Source organism: Gobio gobio (assembly GCF_949357685.1).
Source record: "Gobio gobio genome assembly, chromosome: 13".
Taxonomy (NCBI): Eukaryota; Metazoa; Chordata; class Actinopteri; order Cypriniformes; family Gobionidae; genus Gobio; species Gobio gobio.
This window is the reverse complement of record NC_137106.1, coordinates 10,353,672-10,379,105: the sequence shown is the minus strand read 5'-3', so window position 1 is coordinate 10,379,105 and position 25,434 is coordinate 10,353,672. Positions and strand designations below refer to the sequence as shown.

The following is a 25,434-nucleotide window of genomic DNA, read 5'->3' as shown; positions in this document are numbered from 1 at the left end:
CCATCCAGTGACTGGAGCCCGGGACCAACCCCTCAGAGGAGGTCCAGTGAGCCTGCTTACCCCACAGCAGGCCCTTAGGGAGGCTTGGTAGCGCCTACCACCTACTAGCAGCTCGTGCCAGCCGTCGAGGGACTAATGCCCAGGAATACCCCCTCGGGGGAGACCGGGCAAGGCCTGCTACTCACAGCAGGCTCTCAGGGAGGCCTGATGGGGCCTACCATCTGAGCCAGGGTAACCCAAAAACGGGAGCCTACCCCTCAGGGAGGCCTGGCAGGGCCTACCTCCAAATAGGAGGTCTGCAGGTTCTATGAACCCTGCCGCGGATAGAAGAAGGCTGGCTGCTGCACCTGGGCTGACGGTAGCTGTCTGCTACTGACGAAGAACTGGACATCCAGTTATCACCTGGGGACTCATCCCCAAGGAGGCCAAAGAGGGCCTACTAGTTGACGAGGTTTCTGCTGAAGTTGACGTCAACGGAAAAAATCCTCCGGGGCCCACCTATGGGCCACGACGTCGAGACTCTCTTGTCCTAGAGTCCGCTGCCCAGACTGCCCAAGCTGGCTACTCACAACCAGCTGGCCTACAAATGCCCGCACCTGGGGCTGGCTCCATCCCAGAGGCTAAAGGGCCTCCGCGATAGCGCAGTCTCACAGGGCAGTGCCTACAGACATGAACCTAATCACATTGCCAACAGCAGTGCACTCAGCAAACAAATGCTTAGGAACCCTCTAAAGCGAGGGGAGTACAACTTACGTCACCTGCTTCAGGGCGGCCGCCTTACTTTCTCATACAGCGGTCTGCCATTCGTGCAAGGACATCAGCCATTGGTAATGCTCGGGCCTCAGGGGAGCATTCGATCAAACCGCCGCTTTTTGCAGAAGGTTGCGATGTTCAGCTCGACCCGAGCCCTAAAGAAGGTGGAGCAGAGGACATAGAGCAGAGGGTAAAACACATCATACAAAAATGTAACCCACCGGCCGTACCATCCTCCAGGATGAGGCCGGGGGCCACCAGAAGGTGGTGGCCACACCAGCTCTGAAAGGCGGGGCACAGCAAAACTAAAGTCTTAGACGCACACAGCGAAAGATGCTCAACCCGGCCCCACGACCACGGGCAAGGTCGCTATCCCTGCTGCAACACCTACACTGCATCACTAAATAACCCCAGAACGCAGAGAAGGGGGCGGGCCTTGGCCGGACTACTCTGTAATAAGAGGAGGCTGAATCAAGGATGCAGAAAAACATGCACTGTTCTTATACTTAAAGACAGGCCTAGGGCGACATACCTGCTTTTAAAGGAAGCGCCCCCCATCCTTAGCAAAGCCTAGACCAAGTGGTGCGGTGCTAAACCTGCACTAGATCTACCCAGGGCTCGGGAAAGAAATATTATCACCCCTTACATAAACAACGGGGCCCCGAAACCCATTTAAAAGCTCAACAGGGCTGGGCGCAGATCTCACTACAGCTCACGCATTAGTGCTTAACCCGGTCGTAATGCTACTTTATACTTAAAGCTAGGAAAACAAACAACTCGCCCCCGCGCGCCACAAGCCCGCGAGCAAGAGCGGCAAATACAAACACTCACATAAGTGAGAGAGATAACACGGAGAGGCGGTAGATCTCTACTAGCTAAAGTATAGCATTATGCACAAACATATAATGTTGCAAAGAAGATCGTTCTTAGCTTACTCACGGGGAGCTGCAGGCCCTGCGATGTCCAGCGATGTTCCATAATCCCCCGAGCCCTCTCAGGAGAGCGAAAAACGGAGTCCTGAAAACATTAGTAGAAAATGTTTCACCTTTCTCGAGGGGGACTCACCACTCGCTCTTCTCGGCGCTTCAAACCAGCCATCAAGCTAGTATACGACCACCATCCTGAGGGGGGGCGCTTTCACCAAACAAACCCGGCGGGCCGTCAGAATCTTACATTTTCTGCTCGTCATTGGCCTACCAGCCTGATGTAAAGCGCCCAGGTGAAAGCACAGGAGGAAGGGAAAAAGGCAGCGCTCATCTGCACGCCCTGGGAGGCGGAGTCCGCTGCCTACGCTGGTTCCGGTTACCAGCACCGGCTTCCTTCCTCTTCCTGTTGAGGGTGTCCCGCCTTCTCTGCGCACCAGTCCTCCACGGAGGGGGCGCTCAAGAGGCGATGCTGGTTCGCTGGTCCCGTCTCCAGTCCTCCGATCGTGACGGGCCAGGGACACCCGGCTGCCTGGGCGCAGTCCCGGACCTCAGCGGGATGCATGTTCTAAATGCCACCGAGCGCGCCTTCGCCTCCCTGAACTTTCCGACCACCGCCTCCACGGAGGTGCCGAAAAGTTCAGAGGGCGAAACCGGGGCATCCAGGAGAAAGGACTTCTCTTTCTCCCCGATGTCCGCCAGGTTCAACCACAGATGTCTCTCCGTGGCTACCATCGCCGCCATCGAACGACCGATGGCAAACGCGGTTTGTTTGGCAGCCCGAAGAGATCCGTGGTCCAGCGCAACTCGGTCACCGCATCAGGGGTTAGTCCCTCCCCCTGATCGAGGTCCCTCAGCAGGTCAGCCTGGTAGGCTTGTAACACCGCCATGGTGTGCAAAGTCGCCCCAGCGTGACCCGCTGACATGTACGCCCTGCCGTTCAAACGTGATGTTGTCCTGAGAGGTTTGGTCGGCAGGGTGGGAGCCCTCAGTGTCGATGGCCGCCCAGAGGCGAGATAGTTCGCAAACATCTCGTCCACGGGCGCCAACGACACATATCCAGCCTCAGCCAGTCCCTCGACATCAGCGAAGTTAGCTCGCTGATGCCGATGGATGCGGGCTGAATAAGGCTTCTTCCATCCCTTCGAGATCTGCTGATGGAGATCTGGAAGAAATGGAAGACTCCCGGGAGCTGGGCGGTCATGAGCGGAGAGAAACCGGTCATCCAAACGATTTGGATGCACAACCTCTCTCCTCGCGCGCTGCCACGGCAGCTGCAGTCTACCTGCAGCGCGCTCCATGACCTCCACCAGCTCCCCGTACATGGGACAGGATGGATGTGAGGTTTCAGCTTCAGCTGACTCACCAACCTCTTCATCCATCCTTTGCTCAGTCGGAAGAGCCGCAGACGAGGAGGAGGAGCCCAAATCCCGCTCCTCCTCCGATGTCTGCCCCTCGCGATCTGGATCGTCATCTGCGAGCACCACACCAGTCTCCAGACGACGAGCCAGATCCATCTGGGAACCCCAGGACTTCAAACGCCGCTCAGCCTCAGCTCGAGCGGGGCCGTCCCCAGATGCTGAACTCTCTCCCCTCGAGAAGAGAGCCAGACGAAAGCGGAGCGTCTTCAGGGGAAAACGCTCGCAGTTTGCACAGGAAGCTCCCTCGAGAACTTCCCGTGCATGCTCCTCACCCAGACAGTAAACACAGAGTGTGTATGTATCCTCAGGTGTAAGATACCTGGTACACGGGTCCACACATCTGCGGAAGTGGCGTTGCTTCTGAGCACACTTCATTCTCTCGATTGTAACTTTCTGACGCTTTACGTGAAATTGGCAAACAGTCCCTGAAGACGAAAAGATACTGTCATGTTGGCAAGGCGCCCTTTTATACTTCCTGGTTACACCTTGATGACGTCATAGGCTGTCGCCGGTCAATAGGATTGACGTTTTGTAATTGTGATTTCAGGCACCTGTCACGCTGGAGGCGTTCCCCGTAGCGTCAGCCGACGCAGCGCGAGTTCCCTTTCGAAAGGGAACTAAATATCACAATGCACGATCGCAGCGCTAGAACCAAGTACCCGTCCAACATTTTTTCATTTTGGATAAACTATTATACATTCATTCTGGAGTCTCTTGGTAGATTTGTAGACATTTACATTTTAATAAAGTATAATAAAACTTTGTTTCAGTTGTGAACAATGTGTTTTTGTAACAAGTCAATTGAGTGACTCGTTTAGTGGCTCACTGATAATACACAGAAAAACATTTTCAGACCACTGATCACTGAAAATGCCCAAATTTGGGAAATAATTACAGGAAAGGGTGACCTATGGTTGTGAAAACATTTGCAGTGTTTGTTTGTGTGTGTGTCCTGGAAATCCAAAATCCCTGTCCTTTTGAGGAAATGTTTTGGTCCCCATGAGGAAAGCAGCGTATCAATCATACTGATGTTTTTTGGAAATGAAAAAATACAGAAAGTTTTCTGTGAAGGGTAGGGTTGGTGTTAGGGGATAGAATATACAGTTATGGGGACCAAATGTCCCACAAGGATAGTAATACCAGTAAATTTTGACAAGCTTGTTGGGACATTTTTTTATCCCCATGAGGAAAACAGCTTATAAATCATACTAAGTGATGTTTTTGGAAAATATGAAAATGAAGAAGGTTCTCTGTGAGGGTTGTGTTTAGGGTTAGGGGAAAGAATATACAGTTTGTACAGTATAAAAATCATTATGTCTATGGATAGTCCCCATAAAACGTGTGTGTGTGTGCGTGTGTGAATGTGTGTTTCAGTTACAGAGGTTATGATTGCAGAAGTAACCTCTTCTACACTCAGACCGGTGAGATTGTGTATCATGTGGCGGCTGTGGGAGTGGTGTACAACAGACAGCAGAACACACAGCGCTTTTACCTGGGCCATGACGATGACATCCTCTGTCTGGCCATCCACCCTGTCAAAGACTATGTAGCCACAGGCCAGGTACAGTCAAACTGCACAAATGTCTGTCTTCGTCAACAACAGCATACAAAGCAGAGAGGTTTATCTGCTGAATACATCAAAATCTTATCACCTTATGGTCTTGGCACATTAACATCTGTGTTTGTTTCTTACACAGGTGGGCCGTGATTCATCTATTCATATATGGGAAACAGAGTTTTTGAAGCCGTTGTCTGTACTTAAAGGATTCCATCAGTTTGGGGTGTGTGCACTTGACTTCTCAGGTATGAAATGCTAATTAATACTTAACTAGTTACTTTTAATTTCTACATTTACTAATGCTAATTATAGACAAGCAAACAGTTATAAGTAGGCTACCAAAGCAGCACTCTATTAGAGCTTTAGGGCCCCTATCATACACATGGCACAATGTGGCGCCAGACGCGATGCAAGTGTTTTTTTGCTAGTTTCAGCCCGACGCAGTTATCATTTTCATGTCCAGTGCCACGTTGTTTAAATAGCAAATGCACTGGCGCCCAACTACCTTCACCTGAAGTGGAGGAGGGTGAAAGGTCTGTAGACACAAACTCGGAGCCTTATCAATGCGAGCCGCTGGCTCAAACTGCGTTAACTCCCGATGCAGACGATGAAGCAGCAGCGCAAGAGAACTGACCTAATCTATGAACAGTCAAATCCTTACACTGAATGCCACTAAAAATAGATCAGATATCTGATATACATACGATGTATTTTCATTCAAATTAACTGAATCAATAATTTCAGACCTAAAAGCTTATTATAAACGGATTTCCTCAAATAAGTTAGACTATATACACCAGCACGGTATTGTTGTTCGTTACCGAGGCAACCTCTTGCGTGTCAGGGTTTGAAAGCGCGTCTCATGTATGAAAATGATCTGTACACATGACGGGCGGCAATAATATCGCAAGAAAAGCCTGACGTGTACTGACAACTGCATTATTTAACCGCATTTTCTTCATTAGAATGTTAAAGCAAGTGTCAAGTGAGTTTTATTCATAATGTTTCTACTTCATGTAACATGAGAGTTCATACTGGAGTGAAGCCGTTCTCCTCATGTGATTGGGGGAAACATTTCTGAGGGCGTGGTGAGCTCGCGCTAGGGGCGTGGGTAGTGAGCCGTTGGAAGTACCATCCTACGTCACGATGTACCACAACGTCCAATAGGAAAATTCAACTGCAGTAGCCACCGTTCAACCTTAAGAGGGCAGCACTTTGGCGGTTTTACACCATATTTTATAGATTTAAAACACTTTATACTCATATGTCAAAACATTTACTCGAATCAATGAACAGCATTAATAAAGCCCCAGTATTACAGATCATTAACTAAAAAAAAGTTGGTTTAGGGTTTAGTTACCCTTTAAGACCAGGTTTTTGTTGGTCAATGGCACAGTCGTTTTCAGTTATATTTTTGTGTTATTTAAAGGGCCCCAATTAAGGCTTTTAAAGGGAATGGGAGATGAGATTCTGATCGGTTTATTGCACGTTACGACCAAAGCACACCCGGACAACCCTTTTTAAACTAGCAAAAGTGGATTCGGATGCGTGCTGTGATCATTAAAATAGGGTTAGAGTTAAATAAAATATAAAGTAATAAAACAACATTTATGCATTTGGCAGATGTTTTTATATCAAAATGAATTGCATTGCATTTAAGGTATATACATTTCTATCAGTTCTTACATTCCCTGGGAATCGAAACAATGACCGTGGCGATACAAGCCCCATGCTTCAATCCAGGGCTCCAGACTGTGACCAAATTATCGCATTTTGCCACCTTTTTCCTTGCTGGTGTGTGTAAATTTGCCCAACTGATAAAAGCTGCCATTTCTGTTGCATATGAGAAACGTCAAACGAAACGAAAGTGAAATGAAACCACGCTTCTTGTTTGAGCTGCGCTTTGTGAACAGTTTATCAACTCGAATCAATAATAGACAGGGCAGCACAGCGTAAGCTCAGAACAGGCGTCCTCAATCACGGGAATCAACAGAGTTCTATGTTTTATACCCATAGATCAAAACAGCGCGGACGTGGAAACCAGGAGAAACATTGTGCCATGAACGAACAAGTTATAAAAGTCTTTTCAGTCCAAAAATCACCAACATTCACCATGGATTTAATGTAGCAACACTAACTGTAACCATGGTATTGAGGCAGAAATATGGTTTTACATTATTGATTTCGAGGTGAACTTCAAGCACTTTTCAAGGACTTTTAAAGGGTAACTAAACCCTAAACCAACTTTTTTTAGTTAATGATCTGTAATACTGGGGCTTTATTAATGCTGTTCATTGATTCGAGTAAATGTTTTGACATTTGAGTATAAAGTGTTTTAATATTATAAAATATGGTGTAAAACCGCCAAAGTGCTGCCCTCTTAAGGTTGAACGGTGGCTACTGCAGTTGAATTTTCCTATTGGACGTTGTGGTACATCGTGACGTAGGATGGTACTTCCAACGGCTCACTATCCGCGCCCCTGGCACGAGCTTACCACGCCCTCAGAAATGTTTCCCCCAATCACATGATGAGAACGGCTTCACTCCAGTATGAACTCTCATGTTACATGAAGTAAACATTATGAATGAAACTGACTTGACACTTGCTTTAACATTGTATTGAAGAAAATACGGTTAAATAATGCAGTTGTCAGTACACGTCAGGCTTTTCTTGCGATATTATTGCCGCCCGTCATGTGTACAGATAATTTTCATACATGAGACGCGCTTTCAAACCCTGACACGCAAGAGGTTGCCGCGGACGCAGATAGATTAGGTCAGTTCTCTTGCGCGGCTGCTTCACTAGCATCGTCTGCATCGGGAGTTAACGCAGTTTGAGCAGCGGCTCGCATTGATAAGGCTCCGGGTTTGTGTCTACAGACAATCCACCCTCCTCCACTTCAGGTGAAGGTAGGAGAATGACCGCTCTGTTGCAAAGCTGGCGTCACTCCAGTCATTCTCCATCTTTGCAAATTGCGACTCGCGAGTCTGACAGCTGTCAATCAATCCGTCACTGCGGGTCTCAGGTGCACACCCTCCGCTCAGCTCCGCCCTCGGTTCATCCCCTCTGTCTCCGCTGGGCTCTGCCCACTTTTCCAGCATTTTTCAAAATTTGCCAGTGGGTGGAGTTAAGCTCCGAGCAGGGGTTTAGTTACCCTTTAAGTGCTACACTTCAGCACTTCAAAACTCTAAGTATTATCTAATTTAAATGTTATTTTTATTGTGATGACCAAAACTATTTTTTATAGGTTTCCACGTTACTGTTGTTAATAAAAGTTAAATTTTTCTTATTTGATCTCTCATTTTAAATCAAGCCCAGTACTTTACTTTCAAATGTGCATTTCCTAGAAATAAACATAATATTATTAGTTTCTGCACTTATTATTGCAAAACAATAGTGATTTTATTATTAAATTACCCTTATAATTTAATTTAATTTAATTGCTACCAAATCAGGTGCTGGTGCCACCATTTGTAGAACTTAGTGACACCGGTCCCACTGCTCTCAAATGTTAGTCTGGAGCCCTGTTCTTGCACATATAGACTTTTGACTATGCCACATTATCTTGTCCAGTTAGAAGCTCATTCTTGCCTAGAGAAGCGTCAGTTTATGCAGGAAGAGTCCATGTGATTGACATGTAAAACTACCAATCACACTTATTTATGTTATGCTATTGATGTTATGTCATTCATTTATGTTAAACTAGACATATTTATTGATCAATAAATCAGGTGTATAGAAGAACTTCTATTGTCAAAGCAAAAATAGCAGAGCCTCCAAGTATCTGTCAATGTCACAGGCCTAAACATAAATGATTATACTCATTAGATGCCATCCATCTGAAATTTCCACTGGAGCAATGCCTTTGTTAGCTGTCACATCATATTACTTGAGATGTCTTGTTTCATTGTTAGCAGGGTCTAGATGGTAAATTTATTATATTATGACATTACATGATTTAGATGGTGTTATTTGGCTGAAGTTGAGTGTAATCAGAGCGGTATCATGTCTGTCTCTGCAGCGGATGGGAAGAGGCTGGCTTCAGTGGGTCTGGACGACAATCATACCATCGTCCTTTGGGAATGGAGGAAAGGAGAGAAGCTCTCCACCATCCGGTGAGTGAATAAGACCTGCTTTGCTTCCTTAAAGTTGAAGCTTTGTGGTTTGTAGTGCATGTTTGCTAGCTTGGGGCAAATTATAGTGTACTTCTAAAAGCTGACAAATACACTTTTGGCATATATAAGCATTTAAAATTCACAGTATTTATCTTACAGGAAAATGGACAAAAATATTGATGACGGGGCGTATAGACATTTTTGTCCAATAAACTAAACCCCTTGATATTTAAAAAATAGACCAGTAATTTGATATCTTCAATCCCAAACTCCTGTTTCAATGGGAACACATGAAAAGTAAAAAGAGAAATGTTGTTTTCTTCACCAAGTAGCCAAATTCTTTGAAATACTTTTTTCCCTGATAAACATTATTATTTTTTCATGCTTACATACATCCTCTAAAATATATTGAAAGCAGTCCATTTCAGCACTTCTTCATGACATTTATCATGCAATCTTTATCACAGCGTGATCATTACCCCAGGAGAGAATCGTGAAACCTCCTTTTCTCTCCCCAAGGAGTGATTTTCATGATACGACTAGTTTATTGCAACTAAGGGATTGTTTCATCCTTCTGTCAGAATGTACTGTGTTAGTTGTTAATTAAAGTTGTGTGAAGTCTGATTAAGATATTTTTAAAAGTAAAATGTCTTACATTTATAAAGACTGGTGAGAAATCATGAGATATCATCATCATATTATAATTTAAGTGTGCTTTTTTTTGGATATTACCTTTCATGTAATGTGTTTTATTGATGTTTGTGAAATGTAAAAGATCTGCAAAGTTTCAAAGATCAAAGTGCACAGATTCTGAACTGCCTAAAATGAGTTGTCAGTGATTTGTAGGTTTGTAACAAATTAGCATAATGCAAACAACGTCTGCTACTTTGCCCTGCCTTCAAACACTGTAGTTGTTGCTGAGGACCGGGAGATGTTAGGTGTGTTCGACTTGAAGCGGCGCTGCTCAGACCAAACGGTGAATGACATCAAAATACAGCGAGAACGATGAGAGAGCAGACGGCTCTATATACTTTCAAATCTCTCTCGCTGTACTTTGATGTCATACACCGTTTGGTCTGAGCAGCGCCGCGTCAGGTCAAACACACCTTTTGGTTTGTGTTGTCAACATGTTGAGAAGACGCTGTTTATTTATATTATTGGAAAAATAAAGTGTTTTTTGACCTTGGATGGATGTAAACCTATTGAAGACCTCCAAAACAACATTAAGAATCTTTAAAATAACATATTGTGCCACTTTAATGTATGATAATAATCAGGGCTTGACATTAACACCCCCCACATTTTATATATAATATATACATTTTTCAATTGTAGTCTTTTAAAAAGGCATCAGAAATAATAGACTAAGTGCAATGTGGTGTTGTCAAAAATATCGATAGTGAAGTATCTGAAAGGCTTACTATACTTAGGCCTGTCACGATAACTACTTTTTTTGATTTGGCGATATATCGTCTCAGAAATAATGGCGATAAACGATATTATTGTCATTTTAAGTCTATTTTATGCCACTGTATATATAATCCTAATATAACAGCATAATAATGCAAGTAGACCTACACACTTTCAAATGACAACCTTTTAATTCTTTAGATCATGGAAATTAAGGGTAAAACATATATTATCTTAAATAAAAAATTGAATAAATAGTAAATAAACATTTTCCCTTGAGAAACGGCTTTAACACTCATCATTCTGAGTTGATGAGTTTATATGTGCACCGGAACAGGGGATTGCGGCTTTGAAATCGAGTCCATTTGGGCTTATTCTTCCAATCTCTCAGTAGTTGTCAGGAAAACACTATAACGCCTCAAATGGCGCCTTTTTTCACCTGTCGATAACCGCTCTGTGTATGAACTGCCCGAGAACCACTTTCGCCTCCGTCACGGAAAACATACAAGATGACAGCACAGTCGAGTAAAATGTTGGTAACATTCATTATCATGTAAACATAATGGCCGATATATTGCATCAAAAAATATTATTGAGGTACATATATTGTGCGATATATCGATATATTGATTATTGCGAAAGGCCTAACAATACTCATTTTCTACAGAATAGATACACAATTCCAGCTGCACTCTCGCTCTCTCATCTCTCCGATAGCAAGTTACACACAAACGCCTCCCCTCACTCACTTGTTTCATTTGCTCCGGATTAATTGTTCGTGTAACAGGGCTTGAATTTCAGCGTGGGATTGTGCATATTGTGCATAATTTTACTAATTTCTGCAGATTTTTTGCTCACACCCTTGTCAGGTGAAACAGAGGACTCAAGAGCGAATGCAGATTCAAACATAAATTTAATGAAGACAGAAACAAAGGCAGTCAGCCGTGCGGAAGACGCTGCTCTGGAGTAAATGTAAAAGTCAATAACTTGTCGGTGCGAGATCCAGGCTCCGTAGCAGGCAGGCAGATAGAGCTACTCACTCCCCAGTCAGCAGACACCGCACCGCAGACAGCAGCGAGGATGGCCGCCACGAACAGCGGGGTGGCTGGGCAGAGAACCGGCATGACGAGCACAGCCAGACAAGACTAAAAAACTTGAACAATAGTAGAGTCAAACGCTAGACCATGCGAAGACCACAGGCTTACGCTACAACAATAATCTGACAAAGAAGCTGAGAGAGGTGCAGTGTAAAGAACCAGGGTAGAGAAGAACCAGGTGTGGTGGCAATCAGCGCAAACGTTGAGTGTGATGGCAAAGTAGTAGGAGAGAATACACAAAAAATAATGTCAAAATGTAGGTCTTGGTATTCACATAAACAGTCTGTTATGTTTTAAGTGAACATAAATGATAGAGAAAGAATACACATGTGTAACAGTATCATGGATCCGTGCATTAGGTCTTAAAGTGACAGCAGCCTATTATACCTGCTGCCAAATTATGAGATAATATTATTAATATCTATATGGCAGTGTTTCCCCATGATACCGATGTCAAATATTGGCCAATGAAAATGCTGAGTGGCTAATAACTTTGAAAAACCACTAGCCACAGTGGCTGGTGGGCTGTCAAGCCCTGATTATAATAGTAATAATATGATATTATTGTTGTTGTTATTATTATTAACAACATTTAATTTTAAATATGCATTTACTTGGTGCTTAGTGATGCCAAAGCTCAAACTTGGGTTTGAGATTTGAAATGTCCCTCTAAATATTAAACAGGAAATCCCTGGCAAGCAGCCACAACGTCCTTGCACTGTAGTGGCAACTACTTAAGATTTCTCAAGAAAATGTCAAAATATTATATACAATAATATTATATCTGTCGCTTCCGTTACAAGCAACTACATCTCTTTACTATGGTAAAAACGCTGTAATGGACATCATCCTCTCATTATTTATTGCTATAATATAGAATGGTCTCAAAGAGTGTATACTGTACCTCCTCTTACAGTCTGAAGCGTTTGTATTCCCCTGTTTGCATGCTTTTGAGTTCAGAGGTAGTGCAGAGCTCCAGCCGACTCTTCCCTGGGGCCTTCTCTGGTAGAGAGGATGCTTGTGCGGGTGGAAGTAAATAGGGCCTGACAGTGCAGTCACTGCTCAGTGCTCTGCCTGCTCCGCATCGGGCCTAATGCAAAACCGCAGACAGCCACTGTCCCCTGGCACTCAGACAGAGGGATCAGCACAGCAGACAGGTCAATTACAGCCCTGCAGTGCCTATTGTGAACCTTTAAACTCCTAAAAAAGAGTGAAGGCTGTTCAATTCATCCTTGCTAGGTGTCAGGAGAAGAATCCCAAATACATTTAACAAATGCAATGTCTCTCTTTTTGATTTAAAGGGGAAGTAAGGACAAAATATTTGTCATTAAAATCAACCCGTACATGCCAGACAAACTGATCACCGCTGGAGTGAAGCACATGAAGTTTTGGCACAAAGCAGGTAAGACTATAAACCTTTTGTGAAGTATGCAAATAACTGTACACTGTAGATCCGAGGTCATCTCACACACCTTTGATGTTCTCAGGTGGCGGACTGATTGGGAAGAAGGGCAGCATGGGAAAAACCGAGACCATGATGTGCGCTGTGTATGGCTGGACTGAAGAAATGGTGTTTTCGGGAACCTGCACTGGAGACATCTGCATCTGGAGAGATATGTTCTTGTTGAAAACCGTCAAAGCTCATGATGGGCCCGTTTTCAGCATGCACACCCTGGAGAAGGTATCAGATTTAGCTTCAAACAGTAAATAGGAGTCACTCTCTTTTTAAATGTGCTTTGAAATGAAATGCGAATGTGTTGTTGATAAGGGTTTTGTGACTGGTGGGAAAGATGGAATAGTGGCTTTGTGGGACGACACGTTTGAAAGATGCCTCAAGACATATGCCATAAAACGATCAGTCCTGGCCCCAGGCTCCAAAGGTGAGGATGTCACTTGCATTTCTTGAATGACAATTTACTTGTACAAATTACATTTACTTAAGGAACAGAATATTGTGAGACAATAGGACTTAAAGGGAAATTTCACCCAAAATTTAAGATTCTGGTTTAATCACCCTCAGGTTGTTCCAAATCTGTATGAGTTTCTTTCTTCTGATGAACACAAAAGAAGATATTTTGATGAATGTCAGTAACCACACAGTTGATGGGCCACACAGTTAGATTTTTTAATATTATCGAAGTCAATTAGCCTGGATGCCAGCCAAACTTAGCCCCGCCCACAACATTTGAGGTCGGGAAGTTCGGTCTGGACTTGATCCGTTAGGGTGGAATGAAATTGTCAGGGCGGGTTTTTATATGATGATGGACAGAAGATCAACCATAATGTAATCATGCAAGTCACCAAAGAGCGCTTGGGTTGAATTTGTTCCTGAACGGAGAACTTGTTCGTATATGCATTCACCTTTACTATTTATCTCAGAAATACTCTGTGTATCCTTAAATAGTTTTTTACAACACCGGCAAAGATCGCTTACACTCAACTTCTTCTTCTATCCAGCGTGTGTGCAGTTGATTTCTACTGACAACTATGCGTCGCTCCATTGCTCTGATTGGTTGTAGGTCTATCCAATTGAGTGCAGAGGCATTTTCTTTCCTGGTTCAGTTGAAACACGCCTCATAATCACAGCCCAATGGAGCAGCATCAGACTCATATTCTGACTAGAATTTGAGGATGACGACGCCAGGCCAGAAGTCAATAGGGCCCATCAACTGTTTGGTTTCCCATATTCCCATATACCCATATTCTTCAAAATATCATCTCTTGTGTTCTGCAGAAGAAAGCAATTCAGACAGGTTTGGAACAACTTGAGGATGTGTAAATGATGACTGAATTTTCTGTTTTGGGTGAACTTTCTCTTTAATAGGAATTATCAGATACTTATTTCATGCTTAAGACAAGAAAAGAAAGGGGTTGGAAAAATAAAGTTAATTAAAAAAACTGAATGAATGACAAAATAAAAAGATAAATTAATCAAAAAATATATAATGTTGTTAATGTAGATACAAAAAGCCCATTATAAATATGATTTATTAAGTTGTTTATAATAATAATAATTGCATTGTATTGTTTATAAATAATATTTATTTATCTATTTGCCACAGTTTTGCCTTTCAAAAGGTTTAGATGTGTTTACTGGACTACAAAATCACAAAAATTCTTGCAGTTAATAGCTTTAACGGTGTGAATAACTTGGCAGTTAAAGCTATTCAGGTCAAATGCCTCCATGCATCCTCTAAGAACACTCAGTGTGTTCAATAAATAGAAAGCCAAGGCCACGGATGTGTGTTTATTTATAACGTGTCCCTTCCTGCAGGTTTGCTTTTAGAGGACAACCCCTCCATTCGTGCCATATCTTTGGGTCATGGGCATATTCTTGTAGGAACAAAGAACGGAGAAATTCTGGAGGTGGACAAAAATGGGCCCATCACTCTTCTGGTTCAGGTAAGGCACAAATTCAGCTGTCAGATTAGCTTGACAAGCCACAAAATATGACCATTCTGAAAAGAATAAAATAAAAAAGAATAACATGGTGAGAAATAAGACAAGGGTTGAATGAAGAATTTATGTTCGGTTGGCCTTGTTGATTCATTCATCACAGTCTTACCCTCGAGCTGCCTGTCATATTACATAAACGTACATGCATCCTTGGATGTGAACCTACTCAAACACAGAAATTAGTTTACCTTCATCCTCTCCTCAGGTCATTTTGACATAAAATTAATTTTCTTTGAATTAAAAGAGTGCAAGACAAGTCAGTTTTATCACACTTGAAATTGGAACACACACACACACACACAGAGTTGTTCTAGTTTTTATAAATATGACTCAGAATGTATTTGTGCTTGTTTTATTGTTGGCTAGGGGGAAATTGTATCTTATTACTTAGAAAAGTAATTGCCCACCTGTCTTCAACAACCCGCTTCGTTTGAGACATCATTCATGGCCGCCTCAAAAACGGTGAAGAATGAATTAGATACTGATACTCACCCTTTTGAAAATTAAGTATATCATGCTTATTATGGAAATAATATACTTGTTTAAATGAATATACTTCAGTATGATCTGAATGCATGTTAATTGCAATTCAATGAAAATGCATTATAGTTACAGTATATTAAATGCAATTAACTGAACTACGGAATCCTAATTAAGTAAAACTGGAGCATCTTTATATGTAATTTCATAATTACTTTTATTGTCTTTGAAATATGGTTGTACTGCCAAATGTGACATGCATTTATGGTAAATGAAATATAATATAAAACCTGTATGTCATGTATCTAAATACATATTTTGTAATGATGAAGTTGAACAATTTTCTTAGAGCAGCACCTGTAAATGATCCTGAGAATGAATGAGTCAGTCAAGTGTCTGTCGCTGCACCTGCCCTCATCACTCAGCCTCTTTGTAATGTTGTGTTCTGCACAAGAGTCTTGTCAGCATCACTGGAACTAAATTGCTCCAGTTTCATTTCAGAGACAAATTAAACGGTCCCGGGGCTGTTGTTGTAGTAAATGGTAAAGTGCAGTAAAGGCAGACCAGGCAAAAATAGTCATTTTCCAGTATTTCTGACAGCCATGGTTTAGCTTTCAGCATGGCAAGGAACAGCTGGTTTTTGGACACTGATAAAATGTGTATTTGTTTGGGTCGTGTGACTTGTGTTTTAGAGTCAGGCACAATCATTCATTGAACGTTGATGCTTGTTATTGAAGTCATTGTTTACATACTAAATGCTACATATCAGTTGCATTATGTGAGCTTTTTCATTTGTCAAGCGATCATTAGGGTGTAGAAATGAAAAGAAAAATGCATGTTGCACTTAGAAAGTAAATATGCCTCACTCAGAGCTTTTTCTAGGCCCTACTCAAGCTAGAAAACATTTGAGCTTGATTGAATTCTTATTTATTGCACTCTGAAATGCTTTTTGGGAAGACATTTTTCGAATCCCATGGGTGCATCACTTCCAGTTTATGGTAGAGTACACTGTGGGGAAATTGTGCACATAAATATATGTATGAAAAAAAAAAAAAAAAAAAAAAAAAAAAAAAATATATATATATATATATATATATATATATATGTGTATATATATATATATATATATATATATATATATATATATATATATATATATATATATATATATATATATATGTGTGTGTGTGTGTGTGTGTGTGTGTGTGTGTGTGTGTGTGTGTGTGTGTGTGTGTGTGTGTGTGTGTGTGTGTACAAATATGTGTATGTAAAAAAAAAATAATAATAAAATAAAATAAATAAGATCAAATAAAATAAAATACATAAAATAAAAATAAGATCAACTAAGGTCAAATAAATAAAATAATAATAAGATCAAATTAAATAAATAAAGGTATAGCTGCAAAGATAACCAAAAAGGGTTGTGGAGGATATGGCAAACTATGGCCATGTTTAGATTGGTTTTTTGAAAATCTGGGTCTGGACAGTAAAAAAAACACACTTGAAATAATTTTTTTCAACGGTTATTAAAACCACATATGGAGGTGGTTTGGAATGCGATTTCAATCAGATGTTTACAGATGTGTCTCAGTCTGGACTGCTCAAATTGGATTTCAAATTGGATATCTTTTGCATCACTTTTAAGTTAACGCAACACACAATGATAATGTCAAAACCGGTGACGGAAATGCTGGAAGTATTGTCCAAAAGATATGTATGTCCAAATATTTCTGCATTTTCCTGTGCGGTGGAGGAGTTCTGCACCATAACTCGACAGAGCACTTATTTGGAGAGTGAGATGATGCATCTCCATTTTTCCTGCATCCATTTTGAAAGCCTCATCACACATGTGGGCACTCCTATGTCATTACCAAAGCAACCCATGCAGATTGCAGGTTGGTTATATCTGGAACACAAATCTTATTTGAGCACTTGCAATTAAAAATACAGACAGTCTGCATGAAAAGATCTGATTTGAGAAAATAAATCTGATTTGCCTGCGGTCTGAACATAGCCTGACATACTGGGACTGTATAGTATCGCTCCATCACTGTTCCAGACTCCTGAATCAGCTCTTTAACTCTGTGTCTGGATATATGCCCAGTCATAATGATCTTCTCCATCATTTGATGAATTACTACTGCCATGCTCACTAGAAAAATGTAGATGAACATCTCTTTATGTTGGTTTGTAAGTTAGTGTATATTAAATAGTGTGTGTGTGTGTGTGTGTGTGTGTGTGTGTGTGTGTGTGTGTGTGTGTGTGTGTGGTGGGGTATTTAGGGTCACATGGAGGGTGAGGTCTGGGGTCTTGCAACTCACCCGCATCTGCCACTGTGTGCCACTGTCAGCGACGATAAGACCCTGCGCATATGGGACCTCTCCCCCAGCCACTGCATGCTCGCCGTACGCAAACTCAAGAAAGGTAAGCATACGCACTCTTTCATGTGTTCACAGTGGCCATATTAAAATATTGGGTTACATTTTATTGTAATGCGTCCTTGTTGCGGTATAATAATATATGTAAGTACTGAGTAATATGAGTTAACAGTGTTAAAGGGATAGTTCACCTAAAAATGAAAATTATCCCATAATTTACTCACCCTCAAGTCATCCTAGGTGTATATGACATTCTTCTTTCAGACGAATAAAATCGGAGTTATATCACAAAAGTTCTGGCTAATCCAAGCATTAGAATTGGATTCATAGTTGCTCTGTTTTTGAAGTCCATAAAAAGTGCATCTGCCCGTCATATAACTGCTCCACGCGGCTCTGGGGTGTTAATAAAGGCCTTCTGAAGCGAATCGACGCGTTTGTGTAAGAAAAATATCCATGTTTAAAACTTTATCAAGTAAACTTTCGACCGACCGCCTTCCCTGTTCAATTTATGGAAAAATTGTTGAAAGTTCCCCTGCCGATCGAAAGACTAACGCGACCAGGTCCGCTCGTCATGATGTCACGTACGCATCTTGAGTTTCACTTTCAACATTCAACACTTTTCCATGGAATGTGGTCGGTCAAAAGTTTACTTGATAAAGTTATAAATATGAATATTTTTCTTACACAAACGCGTCGATTCGCTTCAGAAGGCCTGTATTAACACCCCAGAGCCGCGTGGAGCAGTTATTTGACGGACAGATGCACTTTTTATGGACTTCAAAAACAGAGCAACTATGAATCAAATTCTAATGCTTGGATTAGCCTGGACTTGTGTAATACAACTCCGATTTGATTCGTCTGAAAGAAGAATGTCATATACACCTAGGATGACTTGGGGGTGAGTAAATTATGGGCTAATTTTCATTTTTGGGTGAACTATCCCTTTAATAAACAGCATGTACGTACTATAGATTTATGGTTCGGTTTAGTATTAGTTACTTGTAATCATGCATCATTTACTGAAAAAGTGTGAACTGAATGTAGTTCATGTTATTTGCAATTTAATTAAAATGTATTATTATCAAAAAAATGTTGACTCACTTAAGTAGGACTTAAGTACATGTTATATACAATTCAATTAAAATGTGTTAATTAGAATTAAACAAAATTAACACTTAAGTTGGACTATAGTATATCTCTATATTTAATTTCATAATTGTTTATTTTATCTTTGCAATATGGATAAAGTGTGCTGCTAAATAACATCTAAATGTAATTTATATTGCAATATCTATCATGTATTTAAATATATTAGTAATTACATTACATTTGCAATGATGATGTTGCAGTTTAGTACATTTAAAACATATTAACTTTAAATGTAATATCAAATAACACAGTTCAAATTATAATCAAGTATGTTAGCATGCTTCATGTCACGTTAAGTGCACTTCTTACACATTACAAAGTGGACTTTTGTGTTATGAAACAGTCATAAAACAGTCATCTCTTTAAGTACACTTAAATGGCCTTTTATTTTACTAATATAATATTATTTGCAAGTACAGTTTTTTTTAAATAAACTTTTAAGATTTGAAGTACACTACAATAGCACATTCAATACACGACTTAAGTGCTGGAATGAGTTGTGCATCAGTCCTCTATTTTCTGCTTTATTGCAGGATGGCTAGTGAGTTTAAGATGTCTCAATGGGTTTTCCCTATACAATAGAAGTCAATGGTTACCAAAACTGCTTGCCAACATTTTTCAAAATATCTTCTTCCACCTATCTTGTTCCACGGAAGAAAGTTAATACAAAGTCATATAGTCTTAACCTTTCCCCTATAAAACCAACTAGTCTACTAGTGATTTAGACAGTCCCCAGACTAGTCTATTTTTGAAAATATTGAATATGTAATTTGTATATCCCTAATATAATATATAAAAACCCTTAGAGCAATATAAAGCATGCTAAGGGTAAGTAACTACTATGATGTAACAAGGAGAAATATGACCAACTATAGTTAAGCTTGTTGTTCAATTACATGCATTCAAAGCACAAATGCATTACTGTCTGCAAACAACCCCTCTGTCTGATTATAAATAGCTCCTTATCTATGAACTTGTCTTGTGATTTGTATTCCAAGCTTGGCCTATACATGCTTGACCTCGTTATACTTCAGAAACTCAATTTGCACTGAAAAATATAACTTAAGTGAAGAACACTCAGCATGCAAATTAGCCTGGGAGCATATTGATTGCCTGAAGCCAGAATCTCTAAAGGGATTTTTTGCAATACATTTAGTAGAGGAACCATTTGGTGCTCATCCATGGAATACTATGTAGACCAGTGATTTAATCACATAAAGCTTGATAGGCCAAATCCTTAAGGTGAGCTATCAAATCTTCATCAACCCTAATTCAATTATATTATGATGGTTATCCTTAGAGTACACTGGGTCTTTGCATATTTACTTTACTGAACAATGATAACTTACTTGACAATGATTAGACGAGTGTGTAATAGGTTCAAGAGAGTCATTTACTCATCCTCATTCTTCCAGCCCTATGTGATTTTCCAGCCCTATGTAAATAGCTAAATGTTCATAATGTTCTTTTGTAATGAAGTTTCATAAAAGTAGACCATTCAAATTTTTTGTGAAGAACAGACCAATATTTTCACTTCAGTTGTTGCAATCAGTCATGTAGCATGCGAGAATCAATGGGTACAATATATTTTTTAACTGGTATTTTCATTAGGCATGAGGGATTATTAGGGCTGGTATTTCATGCGATTTCTACAAAGGGGGAACACTGACACGCCACCCCAACTATCGTTTTCAACATCTTCAAAATCAATATTTTCATCACTGTCAGTGTCGTCACCAAATCCACTATTAAGTGACAGTGACAGTAATATTTGATTGCGTTCAGTACTTGCTCAACAGTTGTTTTTTTTTATGACCGCGGTAATTATGAGTGAAACATTGCGTCATTGCTGTGTATCAGACATTGCCACCTTGAGGAATAAAGGTGAATTGCACTTATTGAGTCATCAGAGATTCAATAATTGTTGTGCAGAAAAATATACTGTAGTAAATAATGCAAATTATTCTTTTAACCCTTAAACGCATACCTCAGTTCTTTATTGACGTCATTCACTACCCCCCCCCCCCCATACAATTTTTTAAAGTTAGACAGCAACTTTCTTAGTATTCCTCAATCTATTCTTTATAAACAATTTATTATACAAGAATAATTTTTTTTGTAAAAAGTGTAAAGAGTTGTTAGCGACCCAAGGTATGTAATAGTGTAAGTATTGTAGTGGGTGGAGCAAACGGCAAACACATTGGGAGTGGTGACAAGCCTTGGAGAGGCGTTGTCTGTGGACATGAGGCTAAAAGTGTCCAAAATAAATAGGGGATCTTGTGTCCTCATTGTGCTGGGGCTCGTGCAAGGAAGGTGGTGCTCAGATGGGTTGGTCCAGGAAAAGGGGGCAGGGTCCCGGCAGCCACATGCGCCACGCATGTTTAACAGCGGCGGTTTCATTCCATTTAGGTGTGCCTTATCACACACCGCCAATCTAGGTTGATATAGCGCCCCTCCTATCTCTTACACCCACTCCAGTCTGGAACCTGGCAAAAAGCGGCAATTTAAGTGATGGGGTGGCGATGATAATAAGGGGGAGGCAGCCGTTCCTTCACTCATCCTCATACCACTCCAAACCTTTATGACTTACTTTCTTCTTTGGAACACAAAAGGAGATACTTTGAAGAATGTTGGTAACCGAACAATTTTGGTTACCATTGACATCCATTGCACAGAAGAAAGTAAGTCATGCAGGTTTGAAACCACATCAGGATGAGTAATTGATGTCAGAATTTAAATTTTTTGGGGTGAACTGTCCCTTTTAATGTAATGTTATGGCCAATTTTATATTTTTATGTTATGGTTGAAATTAAAATTCTATACTATTGTCAAAATAAATTAAAAATAAAATGTTAACTAAAATCAATCATTTCAAATTCTACACTGCAACTTTCTAATGTACAGTATGAAAAATGATCCATTCAGAATTTTTCTGAAGATTACATTTACTTCCTGCGCATTTTTCGGCATTGATTCATATGCAGCTATAAAGAGAACCATTTTTTTCAGCTGTCATGCTAGATTTTTAACAACAAAGTGCTTGACGTGACATGGTGTTTGACCGTTATAACTTCTTGCAGGTGGGCGATGTTGCTGCTTCTCCCCAGATGGGAAAGCTCTGGCTGTGGGCCTCAACGATGGCAGCTTCCTCATCGTCAACGCAGACACTCTAGAAGACCTGGTGTCATTTCATCACCGCAAAGACATCATATCAGAAATCCGCTTCTCTCCTGGTTAGTTAACACACTGACATCAGTACACAAGATTGATACAGTGGAAACACCTCGAGACCTGAGAATATATCTGAATTCTTTCATCTGATCTATTCAGTTCGATAGTATGAGCTATTTCTGTTCCTTAACATACGCTGATGTAATTAACGAATATTTGCAGGAATATATTAACATATTAATGAGACTGTGATATCTGGGTCATGGTAAGAGCTCAAAATTAAAAATCAGATTTGTTTTATTACAGTAACAGGCAAGTATTTGGCTGTGGCATCAGGTGACAGCTTTGTGGATATTTACAACGTGATGAACAGCAAGAGGGTTGGTGTGTGCAAAGGATCCATGAACTACATCACCCATCTGGACTGGGACAAGAGAGGTGAGAGAGAGACAAGACACAAAGGCTGTATTTCAGAGAGAAAATGAGTCAAGGGATCTTCACACTGACAGAGTTTTGCAGCAACAAAGCAACCAGATGTCATTCATCTTCAATAAGAGTTGGGGATTTAACTCTGATAGAAACAGGGAGGCAGGGCCGGCCCAAGCCCTGATGGGGCCCTAAGCAGAATTTTATTTGGGGGCCCCTCGGTGCCAAAATAAAATTGTATTGTTTGCATTCCATTCGACTGTGTAGAAAGAACCTTTTTATTTTCTAAATAAAAACTTCCAAAATATAGGCTACCCAACTTATAATTCCAAGGGGACGATATAGCAGTTTGCAGAAAAACATTTATTGAGAAACTGGAAACATGCAGCACGTCAGACAAAATATTCGCACTAAACCATATCACATTCTCAAATCCATCCATTCATAAAAAGGTTACCGGGTAACTGACGAGTAATGTTAGGTTTTAGCGCTGGTTTTCTCGCACTTGGACTTTGACCCCTGGCTAACAAGCGAATAGTGTCTGGCCGATGGCGCCGCGAGCACGTGCAATGCTGTCAGAATCAATCTGTGCATATATTAGAAAACGTAACATTTTGCAGTTTATTTAGTAATTGTTTAAGGGCATTTCGCGATTTCAATCATCATGAAATAACATACTGCAAAAAGTAATTTCATGTTCTCTTGGGGCCCCCTGGTGGCAAAGGGGTCCCTAAGCAGCCGCTTAGTTCGCTTATGCCTTGGGCCGGCTCTGCAGGGAGATGATGAAAGTTGAGGCGAGTTTAACTTTATCCAGCTATGCAATGTGGTGACTAGTGGAAATAAAGACATTGGAGTTCTTTGTGATCTGTGTCCTGGTAGATTTGAGTGTTGGCAAGATGGAAAACCGTCCCAGAAAATTGGGAATATTTTTTGTGATATGATGCATTGTGCACTTGCTGCAATTTATGTACAAATTATTTCTCCCCAAGAATGTTAATAAAGCTGATTCATTGTCTAAATGTTATAGGTTCCATTTGCTGTCAGATAGTCTAGAGTGCTCTCTAGAAAACTCCTTTTGCCTTGAACCACACCAACCTCTTCTGAGCTGTATAATAGAAAATCCATTATAAGCGATTGGTTAAAATAAAATGGCCCTTCAGAAAATTAAATATGAACTACACTTTTTAACTCTACATTTTTAATGCCACAGCTGAAGTCTACCAACAGTGCAGCCACATGATAACCTATCAGAGTGAATGCCCCTTCAGGAGTGAAACTGCTTCCCATCTAACAAGGCTTTATACAAAGTTCATATAACCAAGTACATACAGGGGTTGGACAATGAAACTGAAACACCTGATTTAAGACCACAATAATTTATTAGTAAGGTGTAGGGCCTCCTCAGCCAAACAGCGTCAATTCGTCTTAGGAATGACAGAGTCCTCCTTATAAGTCCTTCACAGTGGCCACTGGCCAGAGGGATTTTGAGCCGTTCCTCTTCCAGAACAGTGTCCAGGTCACTATGTGATGCTGGTGGAGGAAAACGTTTTCTCAATTGCTCCTCCAAAATACCCCAAAGTGGCTCAAAAATATTTAGTTCTGGTGACTGTGCAGGCCATGTGAGATCAACTTCACTTTCATCTTCATCCAACCATTCCTTCACAAGTTTTGCTGTGTGTATTGGTACATTATCATGCCGATACATGGCAGCCCCTACAGTGTACAATGTTTTAACCATTAAAGGGATAGTTCACCCAAAAAAGTCAATTCTGTCATTAATTCCTCGCCTTAATGTCGTTCCAAACCCACAAGACCTTCGTTCATCTTCGGAACACAAATGAAGATATTTTGGATGAAATCTGAGAGCTCTCTGACCTCTCTATAGACAGCGATTTAATTAACACTTTCAAGGTCCAGAAAGGTAGTAAACACATCGTTTAAATAGTCCATGTGACTCCAGTGGTTCTTAATTTTATGAAGCGACGAGAATACTTTTTGTTTTGTTTTTTGCAGACAAAAAGTATTCTCGTCGCTTCATAAAATTAAAGTTGAACCACTGGAGTCACATGGACTATTTTAATAATGTGTTTACTACCTTTCTGGACCTTGAAAGTGGTAATTAGAGTAAATTTAAGGTCTTGCGGGTTTGGAACGACATGTGGGTAAGTAATTAATGACAGAATGTTCATTTTTGGGTGAACTAACCCTTTAAGTTCACATGGTCCTCCAGAATTGTTTGGTAGTCCTTGGCAGTGATGCCCATTAAGCACAGTAGGGAATGATATTGCTGCCCAAACCATCACTGATCTACCGCATGTTTCACTCTGGGCAGCAACAGTCCGGGTGTTCAGCCTCTTTGGGGATTCTCCAACAGATGTGGGATAGACAGTGAAGGTGGACTCTTCAGAGATCAATACATGTTTCACATTGTCCACAGATTTGCACTATTAGCACCACTGAAACCGACATTTGGCATTGGCATGAGTATTGACTCTGTGGAGCTCCCAAGTCGAGGTGCGCATTTAATTCAGTAGTAGAGTTGGGCAGCACACACACACACACACACACACACACACACACACACATATAGGCGATATATATAGGCGTGAAACCTATATTGGCCAGTGTATCAGTTTCATTGTCCAACCCTTGTAGTTTAATATAGTCACTCTACATATATTCACAAATTGCAGGTTACTGTATCTTGGTAGAATTCATATTGTTTATTATTCATTTTTGAGTTTAACTTTGTTACATCGCAGTGTTTCTCCTCTGTTATCTTGTTTTAGGGAAGCTTTTGCAGGTCAACACATCGGTGAAGGAGCAGCTATTTTTTGAGGCCCCTCGTGGGAAGAAGCAAACCATTCTTGCCACAGAGGTATGGATCCTGAACATCTCACCGTGTGTCACCCTGCGAGGGGAAGGGCACTCTTAAGGGCAAGAACATGGCCCACTTTTCATTAGCTTGACTCTAAATTTGGAGGCAGGGAATTAGGCCGTGCTTAAGACCACGGTACGTTGGGACAGACAGCGAACGCTTACCTTAATAACTTAAGATTTAGTAAGAGTGGAAGCCCTTCAATGTTTCTGATCACC

The 25,434-nt window shown here is 40.9% G+C and overlaps 1 protein-coding gene across 1 annotated transcript in view; it reads left to right on the top strand.

The window, feature by feature from the left end:
* Positions 1-25,434, top strand: part of eml5 (EMAP like 5) — a 137,387-nt gene that overhangs the window by 85,157 nt on the left and 26,796 nt on the right. The window contains exons 14-24 of the mRNA XM_079832912.1: positions 4,472-4,658; positions 4,795-4,900; positions 8,678-8,771; positions 12,580-12,680; positions 12,766-12,959; positions 13,047-13,158; positions 14,553-14,680; positions 17,497-17,638; positions 21,822-21,974; positions 22,219-22,350; positions 25,128-25,216. Of these exons, the coding sequence (XP_079689038.1) occupies positions 4,472-4,658; positions 4,795-4,900; positions 8,678-8,771; positions 12,580-12,680; positions 12,766-12,959; positions 13,047-13,158; positions 14,553-14,680; positions 17,497-17,638; positions 21,822-21,974; positions 22,219-22,350; positions 25,128-25,216 (1,438 nt within the window). The remainder of the gene's footprint in view (positions 1-4,471; positions 4,659-4,794; positions 4,901-8,677; positions 8,772-12,579; positions 12,681-12,765; positions 12,960-13,046; positions 13,159-14,552; positions 14,681-17,496; positions 17,639-21,821; positions 21,975-22,218; positions 22,351-25,127; positions 25,217-25,434) is intronic.